At 52.1% G+C, this 15,057-nt stretch overlaps 2 protein-coding genes across 6 annotated transcripts; one reads left to right on the forward strand and one right to left on the reverse strand.

The window, feature by feature from the left end:
- The first annotated feature begins 106 nt into the window (after nt 1-106).
- Nucleotides 107-8,832, forward strand: DENND11 (DENN domain containing 11). Of its 2 annotated transcripts, XM_032960219.2 has the most exons (10): nt 107-269; nt 605-704; nt 1,207-1,365; nt 1,907-2,069; nt 2,791-2,926; nt 3,647-3,775; nt 4,465-4,615; nt 4,980-5,039; nt 6,678-6,911; nt 7,401-8,832. In XM_032960219.2, the coding sequence occupies exons 1-9, from the start codon at nt 107-109 to the stop codon at nt 6,871-6,873; spliced, it is 1,257 nt and encodes a 418-aa protein (XP_032816110.1). In that variant the 3' UTR covers nt 6,874-6,911; nt 7,401-8,832. The 2 variants fall into 2 exon arrangements, with proteins under 2 accessions (XP_032816110.1, XP_032816109.1); XM_032960218.2 differs by having other exon boundaries at nt 6,678-8,832.
- On the reverse strand, nt 5,959-13,432 carry PTPMT1 (protein tyrosine phosphatase mitochondrial 1). 4 transcript variants are annotated; one of them, XM_076069526.1, is made up of 5 exons: nt 12,959-13,432; nt 11,777-11,857; nt 11,274-11,465; nt 10,591-10,797; nt 5,959-7,571 (listed from the first exon to the last, which is right to left on the reverse strand). In XM_076069526.1, the coding sequence occupies exons 1-4, from the start codon at nt 13,415-13,417 to the stop codon at nt 10,639-10,641; spliced, it is 891 nt and encodes a 296-aa protein (XP_075925641.1). In that variant the 5' UTR covers nt 13,418-13,432; the 3' UTR covers nt 5,959-7,571; nt 10,591-10,638. The 4 variants fall into 4 exon arrangements, with proteins under 4 accessions (XP_075925641.1, XP_032816112.1, XP_032816111.1 ...); XM_032960221.1 differs by lacking the exon at nt 5,959-7,571 and adding an exon at nt 8,409-8,958 and having other exon boundaries at nt 10,690-10,797; XM_032960220.1 differs by lacking the exon at nt 5,959-7,571 and adding an exon at nt 8,409-8,958.
- Nucleotides 13,433-15,057: the final 1,625 nt, after the last annotated feature.

Raw genomic sequence — 15,057 nt, forward strand, 5'->3', positions numbered from 1 at the left:
GGTTTCGCCTCTGTTTTGGCAACGCGACTCGGCGCGACGCCCACATCCCAGGCAGTTCCTTACCCCCCCCCCGTTCCCCTTCCTTCCCGGAGCCGTGATTACGAAGATGGACGTGGGCACAGACAGCGAGGGCGCCTTGCTCCTTGCGGAGGAGGAGGACGAGGACGAGGCGGTGAGGCGGGCGGGCGAGGAGACGCTGCCGGGCCCGGGCGAGGTGGAGGCGGCGCTCGTCACGGCCGCCTTCGTGGCCACGTTTGACGCGCGGACAGGTGCGGGGCCACGGCGGTGACAGAAGTCACACGGGGCCACTCGGCGCCTGTCCCGTGCTGTGTGTGTCGGTGGTGTCGCCGGGCGCGCCCTGCGGATTGAGAACCGCTGGGTTAGGGCCACGAGGAGGCGGAAGGGGGCAGTAGAGATCTGGCGAACAGAGCGGAATAACGCGAACGTCCAGAATACTGTAAACGCCTCCTTCCTGGCTTTGACATTCCTCCTCGCATTGAGCTCCTAACCATATCGCCAAACGCAAGAATATAATTACATCTAACGGAATGAGGCTTGGAGTGTAGTGCGGGGTGTAGCCGTGAAGAGTGTTTTGTGTTGACAGGGAACGGGCTGGAGTGGTGCGCGCCTCACGATGCAGCCCTGGTCGGTATTGAGTTCAAGGCCATCGCGAGTGGAGCTCACAACATCACTTCTGACTTCACGTGCGGCTCCCTCACTCCTCACAGTCACTTCTAACTCCTAAGTCACGCACATCGCATTTTCACCTGCACGATATCCAGTCTGCGCGTCCCCACTGAAAGGCTTTGGGTCGAGGCCCGCTGGTGTAAATGAGTGTATTGCTCACAGCCGTGTGTGTCCGGGAGTCTTTGTGCATGACAGTGAGGGAGCGGTAGTGCAGCGGTTAACACAGTGCTATACGGACCTTGCGACCCAAGTTAAATTCCCGGCTACAGCCAATATCGAATATCTGAACCGAATTTGGGCTTCTTCGAGATTGATTTAGCCTTAAATTAGTATCTGATGTGTGTAGCTACACCAGTGGGAAGACAAAGGCGGCTAGGCGTGGTACTGGCCACCCACCTGCTCGTGTGTCATGCCGGCCTTCATTGGCGCTCACTAACAGCACATTACCCCAATATCCTTTTAAAACCTACACGGAGGATCTTTGTATTTCTTTGTATGTCCGTGTGTCTGTGTGCGCAGGTATTTCCGAACGGACAGCGCCTTTGGGTTGGCTCACTTCCACAGCCGGCGCGTGGACAGTGGCCCAGAGCGTGGCGTCCGTGTCAAGTCTGTGGGGGCCCTGTCCCCCAGCTACGCCACCCTCGCCTTGCACTCGGCCTTCCTCCAGGAGCAAGTCAGGTGAGAAAACAACCCAGCAGTTGCCCCGCTTGTTAGGGTAATGGCACAGCCCCGTGAGTGCGTGCTCATTCCACTGCTGACAGAAGGGTCTTCACTAGAGGGAGTTCTAGAGGAAGTTCTAGAGAGCCCAATGGGCTCTTTGGTCTACTCTTCCACGCTGGCCAGACGTCTTGGAAGAGGTGGGGGTACTCACACACAAGCTGCAGTGGGGAACTGAGTTACCCTGCTGCCAGGGGGACAGTGGTGAGCGGCAATCGAGAAAATTGCGCAATTCTTTCTGCCATGGCATAAGATGGAAGTGAACCGGAGACCTCTGGTTTGCAAGTCCATTCCCCACGAACCATTTCACTACTGCTGCGGCAGCTACCTTCATCTCTCGGTGAATAAGGGAAACAGGAAAATCCGACGTGTGTGTTGCTAGATACATTCTCTATTTGTGTGCGGCAAGCTCGTGACTGATTTGTCTAAAATAAAGCCCGTAATTGATTATGGCTGATGGTGATGCTGATAATGCTGATAATGTTCGTGATGTGTGGAACAGGAGGCAGCTTGACGAGCCAGGGCAATACGAAGCGCTCTCAGAGTTCTATGAGCAATACCGAGCAGTGCTGCCCTTCACCACCGAGCTCCCCACCACCCAGCTCCCCTCAAGCCAGCTCCCCTCAACCCGCACGCCACTCTCCTGGGATCGTCCTCTACTGCAGGTCCAACATGAACATCTTGGCCAGCCCCTTTCTTTAGACCAACTCAAGCTCGAAACGTCACCATGGCCAAAACCGTTGATGATGCCACCACCACGACCTCCACCCCACCACCGCGTTCTCCCCTCTGCCACATCCCACAGCTGCTGCTGCTACTGCACAGTAGAGAAGCACATTGACCTCCACAATCCTCTCTGGCCGTCTCCCCCACCACTCTCTGGCCTCATGTTTTCTCTTCCCCTTGGTCGCCCAACTCGTGGAGACCACTCCAATACCAGACTCAGAAACCGTCCCTCTTCCCGAGTCCTCCATGCGCGTCCTACCCAGTGCAGCCGTTTTTCTCTGGATATGACATCACCTCTACATGATGCTACTCAGTGCAGTTGTTTCTGCCTGATCATATCTACACCACTCAGCTTGCTCCATTGCTTATCCTGTCTCACCATAAAACTCCCAACATCCTTCTCAGGCAGCTGAGCTCAAATGCCGGCAATTTCTCTTCAGGCTGCCAACTTAGTCCAGCTCCCTGAGCACTCCTGCCTCAAACGCCCTTCTGTTTACACTCATTCATCTCCTCTTTACAGCCCCGAGCCTGCCGGTGTTAGTGCCGATGTTAGTGCTGGGGTGCTGGACAGTGTGCAAATGTGAGTGTCGGTGTGAGTGCTGGCGAGTGGCGCAAGTGAGATACGAGTGTTATGCGTGGTGACGTTTGCACTGCGTGCAGGGCCACCATGCAGGGTGCCTCTCCCGGCTTGTGAGCTGCTTCGGGCCAAGCGTGTTCTGCCTCTGGAAGTTGGCTCTCCTGCGCAAGAGGATGCTGCTCTACTCGCCGCCCCCGGTGGGCGGCACGTGCCTCCACGGTGGGCGGCGCCTGCTCCTCCACACACGCACCACAAACGCCTTGCCCATTACAACTGGGGTTTTGTTAACATTGATTACACAACTCTTTGGGTTTTTTCGGTAAAGTCACGTGGGTAAAAAATAATCAATAAAATAAAATAAATGCAAAATAAATTAATTAAATCACGACGTTTCGGAGGCAACACAAGCTTCCGTTCTTCAGGTGGAAACCGTCACAGCAAAAATTGCTGTATCTCACTTGATAAAATTGCCAACAATCGCCGGCTAAATCGCACCCGCAAGCGCTCCATAAATCGTGGTGTGTGCTCCACACAGTGCTCTGTAATAGTCGTGGTGTGTGCTCCACAGTGCTATGTAACAGTCGTGGTGTGTGCTCCACAGTGCTCCGTAATAGTCGTGGTGTGTGCTCCGCACAATGCTTTGTAATAGTTGTGTTGTGTGCTCCACACAGTGCTCCGTAATAGTCGTGGTGTGTGCTCCACAGTGCTCTGTAATAGTCGTGGTGTGTGCTCCGCTCAGTGCTCTGTAATAGTCGTTGTGTGCTCCACTCAGTGCTCTGTAATAGTCGTGGTGTGCTCCACTCAGTGCTCTGTAATAGTCGTGGTGTGTGCTCCGCTCAGTGCTCTGTAATAGTCGTGGTGTGCTCCACTCAGTGCTCTGTAATAGTCGTGGTGTGCTCCACTCAGTGCTCTGTAATAGTCGTGGTGTGTGCTCCACAGTGCTCTGCTGCTGCTGCCTGGGGAGCCACGGCCAGGCTGGGCTGGGCGCCGTGCCGCCCCTCAAGCCGCTCTTCTACGTCAGCGTGGCCGACATCGGTTCGCTGGAGTCGGAGGTTACCTACATCGCGTGTGAGTGAACGCACGTGCACAACAGCGTCTACATGGGGGGATGGGGGTATTTCCCGAGCTCTGCTCGTTTCGTCCCCGGGACTACACTCAGTTGCCATCCCTGGGTAGGATAAAAGATTCATAATTGACACCACTAGCAGGGTTGAGCCTGGTTAATGCTGAGTGGAAGACTGCTTGGGAATAGCAGGTACTGTAGGGTCGGGGCTGGCTGCGAGGTGGCCAAGAGATGGAAGGACGGCAATGGATTCTTGAATGTATCTGTGGGGAGCTTTGAGTGTCGCCCCCTCTGATGTGCCGGGTGTTTTCTTCGGGTTCGCCAGTTTTCTCCCACAAGAAGCCAAACTCTCATTAAAGAAATGGCCAAACATCCCAAAAGAGCTTAGTTTAAAACAGAGCTTGGTCAATTTTGAGATCAAGTGGGTTTTCTCCAAGTACTTTGACTTCCTACTACACTGATTCATGGAGTTTTTAAAACATCCTTATATAGGGCGACAGAGCATGGGCAATTGTTCCCGCTTATTTGTGGTTTCCTGCGCATTTGTGCAAAGAATGCAGATTAAAATTCGTACAGTATTGAGAGCCAATTTGCATAAACGATAGTGTAAAATAAAATTACTCTGAATGCACCAGATGTGTCCTGGATGGATGGTGAGTTGTGCTTACAAACGCTTGGCTGCTACTCTCAACAGGCACGACAGAGAAGGTGTTTGAAGACAAGACGGCACTGTACGACGTGTACGTTGACCGGCAGAGCCTCCGCTCGCACCACAGTCACCTGCAGGGCCTGCTAGCACCTACACGTGCCGACCAAAGCCGCTACCAACAGCTGGTGATGCAGAGGTGCTTACACCACAGCACACATCACGAGCATCACCACCACGAGCATCATTGTCACGACCATCACTGCCGGTCACTACAGTGCTCCGTGCACAGAGGCCACGTGGAGTCTACCCTTGGGACAACCAATGCTGACAATTACTAATTACAAGGTAGTACTCATTTAAAGACCCCCAACCAGGATTTGAGCTTGCCACTTTCCGATTGTGAGCTGCCCGCTCTATAGCTGGGCCACCTGGCCAGCAGCTAAATTCAAACAGCATACATCATCGTCACGAGACGGTGGCCCCATGGCAGAGCACATTTGAGCACGGTTTACTTACCTGTACGTGCGCTTGACTGTGTGGGGTGCGCGTGCGTAATCCAGGGAGGTGGTCTCGACGGGTCGGGATGGAAGCCAGAACCTCGACAACGGATTCTTTCTAACGTACGTCGGTGTCATCACGATAGCGAAGTGGAATCCTTCATCCCTTCCCACTTGTTGCGTCTCCTCGAGAAACCCGCCATGCCCTGCTGTGGCACGTGTCTGTATTGCACGTGAGCGAGTGGAGGTTTTATTTGCGGGTCACACGGACACGCGTATCTGGTGCCACCCAGTGGCTAAATCTGAAAAAGAAAAATATCCCACAAGGACCAAGGTAATAATAGGGGTTTTCCCCTTTTTTCTGGTAACAAAACTGAAATTTTTACAAGGATTCATGTCTGCATTAACCACAATACCTGCAGTCAAAATGCAAACAAAAAACATGCTATGATAATATATGCATTGTCCTTGAAACTGATTGGTCCACACCAAGGGACGGCTTTCTTTTGAGCCTCGACCCAATTGGTGCTCGACCAAAAAAATGGGGAAAACCCTATTATTACATTTTGGTACTGGAAAAGGTCTAATGATGTAGATGCTCACCCCGAGCCCTCATTACTTTGATAGTGCATTGTCTTTGAGCTGTACGCCTTCTGGCGTCATCTGGTCGAGCACCAATTGGGTCGAGGCTCAAAAGAAAGCCGTCCCTTGGTGTGGACCAATCAGTTTCAAGTACAATGCATATATTATCATAGTATGTTTTTTTGTTTGCATTTTGACTGCATGTATTGTGGTTAATGCAGACATGAATCCTTGTAAAAAAAGTTTCAGTTTTTTTGCCAGAAAAAAGGGGAAAACCCTATTATTACATTTTGGTCCTGGCAAAGGAGGTCTAATGATGAAGGACCAAGGTCTTTACCCCCGAGTGTTACCAACATCAAATTGGGCCACTCCCACCTTCACCCACATCATGAACACCAAAGACATTTGTCCGAGCCTACTTTTGTGGTGGAGTTTTAAATGAAGGAACATTTACATATGGTTGTGCAGTATATTAGATTTATTCTACAATGTGGTTGTTTTTCATTCGTAATTTCTATTTGCTGCACCGTTTCACTGTTTGATGCTGTTGCTCGTCATTGTGGTGACCCCAGGTCACTCTTGCAAATGAGTCTCACGTGGCTAGACAAGCACGAGAAACTCGACTGCAGTTGAAAAACGTATGGCTGCAGAAGGGGGTCTTTAAATAAGTTTCATGGTAACCTTGTGCTTGTGAGACTGTCAGATAGGCTACATTAGGCGTGGGTGGCTGCACTGCACAGCGATTCACACCAAGCTTGTGGGCGTTCTCTTTATCGGAGCGGTAATGCAGTGGTTTACCCGGTGTGCTATGTATGAACTTCTTTCGCACCGTACGTAGCCAACCGCGCTAATCGTAGGTGCGAAAACGGAGATATTTGAGGACAAGACGGCACTGTACGATGTGTTATGAACCTGGCGACGCGAGTTCGATTTATACTCACGGCCAACACCGTTTACGATGATCTCAACGAATTTCAACCTGCCCTGGGCCTCCTTTAGATCGACTAAGCCTTGATTGAGTACCTGGTGCGGTGTGGAAAACAAAGACGGCCGGGCGTGGTGCTGGCCACCCACCTCCCTCTGCGTCAGGCCGGCCTTCAAAGGTGCTGCTTGCTAACAGTACGTGACGCAACAATCTATTAAGGCAACATGGGGAATCTTTGGTGTCGTGCTGAGCAGATTCTTCCGGGAGCTGAATTCACGCGTGCTGGGCTCGCTGGTGCGCCTGGCGGTCAGCGGTGTCCGCGAAGTCACCGAGTCGGACGTGTGCCACATGGGCCTCGACCCCGTGGCTGACCGACTCTTCTTGGCCGATCTCATCGACCTCTACGCTATCAATGTCACCATCTCCGCCGACAACCCCTGCTGCCCCTAGGCCTGCGTGTGCTGCACCAGACAACGGATGTCGCATAGGTTCGATTCCCAATTCGTCTTCGTGTGGAGTTTGTATGTTCTCCCCTTACTCTGCATGGGTTTCCTCTGGATTCAGTTTCCTCCCATCGCAAAAAAAACATACAATGTAACTATTGGCCAATTGCCTAATGCTGAAAAATTACCTGCAGGTTATCACATTGAGATTGTGCATAGCAACATCACCCCCTACTTCAAAAACTTGTCAGAATGGTCCTGAAAGTATTGAGACTCAGTGAGGCATAAATACAAAATAGGCTCAAGCATGTGCAGTCGGAGTCTCCACACGCAACCAACGGTTGTGTGGCCCAAACGGCGAGGTCCCTGCCTAGTACTTGATTTTTATGATTAACACAGCAGCTGAGCACAGGCCCAGTGACTTAGATTGTCCAGTGGCCTAGCACACTCAGCTGCTCAGCCCCCCCCCACCCCCCCGAGTCCCTGCTCTGGCGGCCGGGAAGATGAGTGACGGGACGAATCGCTCCATTCCAGATGTCCAAGTGGCCTCGACATCGCAGGTGGCATCCGTCTGCACGTCTAGAGTGTGGAGGGGAAGGGTCTTCAGGACGCCTCGCTCTGCGGGGTACGGGCCGGGAGGCAGGGAAGGCAGGTCCAAGGCACCTGGATGCCTTGCCAACGAGATGTTCCATCGTAAGAGATTACCTGCGTGAAATATTTTATTTAACGAAAAATCAAAGGCAGCTAGTGTTTCAAAGGCAGCTTACAGAGTTTCTACTTTTCACTTGGTGCTTATTGTAGAGATTCACAATGAAATATAATTTAGATTTTCACACACGCACCCAGCTCATTACCCCAACGCAGAAGTTGGCAGTGCTCTGAGCCCAGTGTATTACTCCCAATGACCTCCTCTCCACGTATTTAAATGCTGCCCCGAGCACGAACCACCAAGGTGTTTTCTGATGCGGCAGATGTCACGTCAGTTCTCAAGACTTAAAGATAAGGGGCTCTGTACACCGCTACACCGTTCCATGCACTTGCGAGCGCTGATTCAGATTCAGCACGAGTTTTGGATTGAAATATTTCAGATTTAAAGTTTTCTCGGAAGTTCTCGGATGGTTCTGGATTATGTTAAGGTCTGTATTTACGTGTCACAATGGCGATATCACTTGATGCCACGTGCCACCAGTTTTAGCAGGAAAACAGCGGAAGTGACGCTGTGATACCGGCATTGTCACTTTCCTTTCAGAATAATCCGAATCGACGTTTTTTTTTGGATCGTCTCAAGTATCACATCTTGGCCTGATCCTGAGATATTTTTGATTCATCTGAAAATCTGGAGCTCACGACTGGTTTGGATGCTCTGGCTGAGCATGCACACTGTGCAGCTGGCAGAGGCTGCGGCACTCGGGTGACCGTAATCACCAAGTGTTGTGCTCGACTGACAGCTCCCGTGCCGTAATTACCCGCCCTGCCACTGCTGGAACATGCATTAGCACCAAACCAATTTGCACTCTCTAAACCACGACCTTGCTCAAGCAATTAAATCTTTAAATATTCATACATTTATTTTCTTGATACAAATTGTACATTTTATTTCACGGAAACCTTCGTTTAGATAAAGTATTTGGTGACACCGCATTAGCAGTGGTGCACAAGCACAAATAACAACACTTTACCACCCACTCAGTACAGAATCTTAACAGTTTTATACAGCAAGGTGGCCTCACACGTGCAGTTTCCTGACACGGACAAAGACGTGTCAAGCATCATGCTGTTGCATCAATCATGACCTTAAAAGGAATGGAGCTGAATTCACACCAGCTGCACGGTTTGTCACCTTTTACCCGTGTCGTGTTTCTAAACACTGGGTCATGCAACCACCGTCCTTCGATATGCTGCACATGAGTTTCAGAAATGACGTCATTCCCTGTAATTTCCCAAAATAAAATGCTGCACGACCTCATTCCTCTCAATTAAAACTGCTTCTTTTCCAAGGAAACACATTCCTGCGGAGGGAGCTGGTAGGAACGTTGGGTTGCTCGGTCAATGGCCAGGGTCAACGGCGGCGTCCTGTATTCTGCAAATATGCCTGAGGGCGGACACAAGCCGGCGTGAGTAGGTTAAACGTTGAGTTTTATAAGGGCACCACGGGGTGACCAGCCCCTCCCCTCCCAGCCCCACCCCGCCCCACCCCTCCCACCCAGCCCCACCCAGCCCCACCCCTCCCACCCAGCCCCACCCCTCCCACCCAGCCCCACCCCTCCCACCCAGCCCCACCCCTCCCACCCAGCCCCACCCCTCCCACCCAGCCCCACCCCTCCCACCCAGCCCCACCCTCCCCACCCAGCCCCACCCTCCCCACCCAGCCCCACCCTCCCCACCCAGCCCCTCCCTACCCTCCCCTCTCCACCCAGCCCCACCCCTCCCATTTTTTATATCCGAATGTCCGGATACACGTGGACAGACATCCACAGACATACACAATTAATCCCCTGCCTCCTGTGAGAATTAATTCCGGTTGGGCTTCCAGTCCACTACGTTTCCTACCAGTAATGCCCACTAGGAGCGCATTTGTTATATATCCAGGTGTCCGGATACATGTGGACAGACATCCACAGACATACAAAATTAATCCCCTGCCTCCTGTGAGAATTAATCCTGGTTGGGCTTCCAGTCCACTACGTTTCCTACCAGTACCAGTATAAATGGGCGCTAGGTGGCGATGTTTTTATATATCCGGGTGTCCGGACACACGTGGACAGACATCCACAGACATACACAATTAATCCCCTGACTCCTGTGAGAATCCCGGTTGGGCTTCCAGTCCACTACATTTCCTACCAGTAATGCCCACTAGGAGCACATTTGTTATATATCCGGGTGTCCAGATACACGTGGACAGACATCCACAGACATACACAATTAATCCCCTGCCTCCTGTGAATAAATCCCGGTTGGGCTTCCAGTCCACTACATTTCCTACCAGTATAAACGTGCTACTGCTGTTGCTTGCGAATGCCTTGTGGATCAATTGCCAGTGGTATGTCCAGACATTTGGATGTTACATGGACCAGCACAACGGTGGCTGAAAGTACAAGCATTGGTCCTCGCTGTCATACGGATTTGGGGCGGTCATGTGGCCCAGTGGTAGCGCGTTCGCCACTTGGTTATTACTTTGGGTGCATTTACGTGCCATCTGCGTTGCTCACAGCGGATATTAAGATCCCACAACGTCCTTTGAGACGAGCAGGAAATTACATGGCAACATCGCCCCCTACTGTGAGACTATTGCACTGTGCCTGTGAAACAGTCGTGCCTTCATTCGTGATCGCCCTGCACTGATTATTATGTTTTCTACAGATATAATACTTCAAGAAAATCCATTGATAGCATTAGCCATCCTGGGTCGTATGGGTAATTAATTTGTGGACCAGTGGCACAAGGACAATGCGTCACCTGCCCATACCTGTTAACCCATATGGCTTACCCATATTCTTGAACAGGGAAATGTAGTTTTCAGGTCCATATGGCGTACAGCCATTTCAATACGTGCAAAAAAATTTCTATTTGTGTTTCTCCCTTGTGATGGGACTTTGCAGGATTAGCGTTGAGATTTATAAGGGCACGACGGTGACCAATAAGGTTGAATTGGTCTGTAATAAGATAGGCACTGATAAGGGGTTGACAGGTATGCCTCCCTGAAAAGACATACATACATTACCACAAAGGATACAGCCAATGGGAGGGGAAGGCCAGAGCAGGTTGCCGGCTAGCCAGGGGGTCCGGTGGTCTGAGCACTGGCAGGGTCGTCCGCTCGCACCTCCGCCGCAAACCGGGCCAGGGCCTCCCGCTGGGTTGGCCGGATGAGAACGTGCTGCCGCAGAGAGTGGAGGTGGTTGCAGGCCTCCTGCACATCCCAGCCATGCACCTGCGCAAAGCCCGCACGGGCATCACCTGCCGCTTCACCGCTCGACTCAGTTGTGTTTTCGCTTTTGTCATTGTGGCACCCCAGCTCACGCTTGCAAACAAAGACTCTCCAAGTCTCTTGAGTTCTCTCCTGGTTAAACAAAATCAACTCGACCCCCTCGGCGCACGGCACTCAAGAGTGTACGTCGCAGTAGGAATTAACTTTACAACGCACCTCATGAGTAACTTTATTAAGCCATTAACGCGTGAGAATGCGAAGAGTGGGTGGTGCAGTGGTAACACATGCCTCAGAGCAAGGAGGACCTGGGTTAGATTCCCAACACGGTCGCCTTTCTGTGTTGCATTTGTTTATTCGGCCCCTGTTCTGCATGGGGTTTCCTCCAGGTTATCTGGTTTCCAACCACAGCTAAAACACGTACAGTGTAAGTGTTGTTGGCCAAACATCCCAAAGCTTAAGAGGTGCGGCGGACCACGTGCCTGGATAAGGTAGGCTGCCACCATGGTGGCGCTGCGCGACCGCCCGGCCTTGCAGTGCACGTAGACCGAGTGGCCGAGCGCCGCGTATTTCAGGGCGAAGGCCACGCCGTCGTGCAGCTGCTGTGGCGAGGGCACCCCCGTGAAGTCCACGGTGCTCAGCGTAAGCTGCTCCACGCCGGCGTCTCGCCACTCCTGCAGGCGCACACACCGGGCCCGGGTGCCCGGAGGAGGAGCTGCTTGCTTGCGTGAAGGGGCGCTCATTCATCAACGATTTTATTCGTGACCATGCACGTAATCATTCAAAAATACCAGAGTAGGTGGCACGTGATTGGCAGCCAAAGCCATAGCGATTGGTAATACTGGGTACGGTATGCCAGGCACGAATATATTTTCTGGGTCGCTGGTAGCCTGGAGTAGGTGGCACGTGACTAGCATCTACATTGATGGTGAAATGTCTAATGGATGTGGTGTGCCGGTGTTGGGCTTGAGTTGTCCTTAGAGACCTCGAGCGAGTTGCACAGGAGCCTCGTTTCGTACGGCTCGTTCATGGTGATGACGCCGCGTACGTTCTCCTGCTTCACCAGCTGTAAGCAGAGACGTAGGCAGCGTGAGCGGAGACACGGGGAGACACGGGGAGACATGGGCAGTCTGAGCGGAGACATGGGGAGACATGGGCAGTGTGAGCGGAGACACGGGGAGACATGGGCAGTGTGAGCGGAGACACGGGGAGACATGGGCAGTCTGAGCGGTGACACGGAGAGACATGGGCAGTGTGAGCGGAGACACGGGAAGACATGGGCAGTGAGAGCGGTGACACGGGGAGACATGGGCTGTGTGAGCGGAGACACAGGGAGACACGGGGAGACACGGGGAGACATGGGCAGTGTGAGCGGTGACACGGAGAGACATGGGCAGTGTGAGCGGAGACACGGGGAGACACGGAGAGACATGGGCAGTGTGAGCGGTGACACGGGGAGACATGGGCTGTATGAGCGGAGACACGGGTAGGCATGGGCAGTGTGAGTGAAGACACGGGGAGACATGGGCAGTGTGAGCGGTGACATGGGGAGACATGGGCAGTGTGAGTAGAGACACGGAGAGACATGGGCAGTGTGAGTAGAGACACGGGGAGACATGGGCAGTGTGAGCGGTGACACGGGGAGACATGGGCAGTGTGAGTAGAGACACGGGGAGAGATGAGGAGCGTGAGGGGAGACACGGGGAGACACGGGGAGCGTGAGGGGAGGGACAAGGGCCCATGCTAACCGCAACGACGGCACCCTCACGAGGCATGGTGAGTTCCTGTTCCGAAAAATGCATTGAATATGTGGTAACCTCCCGTTTACAGCCACCGAGTCAGTAATGAACATCCCGCATTCCTATGGCGGGAGCAAGTCTATCCAAAATACGATCATTGCTAACTTCCTCACAAATATTCTTAGTTTTTTCGGTAAAGTCACGTTGAAGAGAAACAACAAAATAATAAAATATATAAACTAAGAATATGAATTTCCTCACAAATGTTTACTCATTGGCACTAACTCTATCAAACCCGGCGGGATGATGGGCCGAGTCTATTTGAACTCGCGATCTTCCGATTGCGATCCGCTTGCTCTACTGCTGAGGCACCCGGCCAGACAGCCACGAGCAGAAAGGTGCACAAAGAGTGACGCGCGGCACCTTGCCTGCTCGGTCATGCCGCGTAGGGGCAGCGCGCCCAGCACCACGGTCGCGTCCACGCGGTCGAACCAGCGGCGGCGGCGCGGGCCCAGCACGTGGCACGCGAGCACCGTGTAGAGCAACGTGGGGTAGAAGAGCGTGCGGGCCGCGGCCCGGGAAAGGAATTCCTCGGCGAAGGGCGGCAGCAGCATCGCAGATGCGGCCTCGGCACAAGGCCCTGAGGTCGCGAGGCCCCGCCCACGCGCTCGAGACCCCGCCCACCTGGCCACCAGGCCCCGCCCGCCGGCTCTGATTGCGGATTTCACCGCTCCATCGACAGACGTCCTCGCAAACGCGTTCGCTCCATTTTGCTGCCGCTGCTGTTCGTCTCGACCACCTGGAAAGCGTATCACCTTGTCAAACTCCATGGGCATCAAGGTGCCATACCCTGGGCTTGCCAGAATGCGGTACGCCACCTGTTCCATCTGTATGGGAGTGTTGCCTCCTCGCACGCGTGGATCTTGTTGGTGCTGTGGTGTCCTCCCATTTTTATAAACGCTCATTTATTTACGACTATAATGAGCCAAGAATGTCTGCCTCGCGCGACGTCACTCCACGTGGGTACACCCCTTCGTCCTATCGTCTCCACCATTGACTCACCCACCTACAAACTGGCCCGATTTATGTCTGAGACCTTACAACCATTCACTTGTAAGACCACCTCAGCTGTACTTAGCTCACTTGGTATCGTTAATTAAGGACATCTCACTATCTCCAGGTGATTTGCTCGTTAATTTCGATGTAGTCTTTTTGTTTACCAAAGTTCCTGTGCCTGACACCATTGCAATCATTGAAGACTTGGTCCAACAAGGACTGAATGCTGATGTACCGGCCCTGGTTAAACACTGCCTCACCAACACTTACTTCACCTAGAATGGAACTGTCTACAAACAATTTGAAGGTACCCCAATGGGTTCTCCCTTATCTCCAGTTGTAGCCAATGATTTCATGGAAAAATTTGAGACAGATGCCATTCAGGCATCCACTCTACATCCGTCCTTGTGGAAGAGGTACGTAAATGACACGTTCGTCATCTGGCCACATGGCCGACCAGCTCTGAACCAATTCCTCAACCACAAATTATATACACCCAGCCATCAAATTCACCATGGAGGTGGAAAAGGATGGCAAGCTACCATCCTTGGATGTTTTAATCGAAAGGAGATCAGATGGCTCAATGGGACACTGTCTACAGTAAAGCCACCCATACGGACGCATATCTAAAACCTGACTCCCACCACCATCCTTCCCAGAAGAATTCCCTCATCAAAATTCTACACAATAGAGCTCAATGTATTTCCGACCATCATCACCTAGCCAGTGAACTGGAACACGTACACCAAGCCCTCAAGATGAATGGATATTCAGACTACACAATCCGTAAAGCTATCACCCCAATCGTTGGGAAAGAACCATCTGAGAACCCAATCAAAACCATCATCTTGCAGGAGTCACCAAAAATATCTCCAAAATCATAAGCAAACAAGATCCAGGCTCGATTTAACACAGTTCATACAATTCGTGTTCTGGTCCCATCTGTGAAGGATGTGATCCCTGACATGCAATACTCTGGCGTCTACAAACTAAGCTGTGTCTGCAGAAGTAGTTACATTGGGGAAACTAAGCGACATGTCTCGGACCGTGTTCGTGAACATAAGGCAGATCTGAAACATGGTAGGACCAATACCTCGGCCGTGGCTGATCATTGTTTTAATGCGGTGGGCTCACACGAAATGTATTTTTATAAGACGAAATTACTTATCAAACCCACTGGCTATCTTTCGATTTAAAGCTTTCGTGACTGCAAGGATTCATCTTCTTTGGTTGTTTCGTAAGGTCACGTAGAATGAGAAAATAATGAAATAATAAAATTCTCACGACGTTTCGGCCACAACGCAAGCGGCCGTCTTCAGGTGAAAGGTACAGACCTGTCGTCCCGACCTGTCGTCCCGACAGGTCTGTTACCTTTCACCTGAAGACGGCCGTCCCGACCTGTCGTCCCGACAGGTCTGTACCTTTCACCTGAAGACGGCCGCTTGCGTTGTGGCCGAAACGTCGTGATAAT

This window comes from Petromyzon marinus, chromosome 24 (genome assembly GCF_048934315.1).
Source record: "Petromyzon marinus isolate PM22_M1 ecotype Great Lakes invasive population chromosome 24, UKy_Petmar_22M1.pri1.0, whole genome shotgun sequence".
NCBI classification, from domain to species: domain Eukaryota; kingdom Metazoa; phylum Chordata; class Hyperoartia; order Petromyzontiformes; family Petromyzontidae; genus Petromyzon; species Petromyzon marinus.

What these genes read in the sequence shown, in the direction of transcription:
- PTPMT1 (XM_076069526.1), bottom strand. Translation starts at nt 13,417, where the DNA reads ATGGAACAGGTGGCGTACCGCATTCTGGCAAGCCCAGGGTATGGCACC. An exon ending in TACGCGGCATGACCGAGCAG is followed by an intron (nt 11,858 to 12,958) that starts GCAAGGTGCCGC and finishes CTCTGCTTACAG; the next exon opens with CTGGTGAAGCAGGAGAACGT. An exon ending in TGGCAGCCTACCTTATCCAG is followed by an intron (nt 10,798 to 11,273) that starts GCACGTGGTCCG and finishes GGCTTTGCGCAG; the next exon opens with GTGCATGGCTGGGATGTGCA.
- DENND11 (XM_032960218.2), top strand. Translation starts at nt 107, where the DNA reads ATGGACGTGGGCACAGACAGCGAGGGCGCCTTGCTCCTTGCGGAGGAG. An exon ending in CAACAGCTGGTGATGCAGAG is followed by an intron (nt 4,616 to 4,979) that starts GTGCTTACACCA and finishes TGCGTAATCCAG; the next exon opens with GGAGGTGGTCTCGACGGGTC. An exon ending in GACAACGGATTCTTTCTAAC is followed by an intron (nt 5,040 to 6,677) that starts GTACGTCGGTGT and finishes CGTGCTGAGCAG; the next exon opens with ATTCTTCCGGGAGCTGAATT.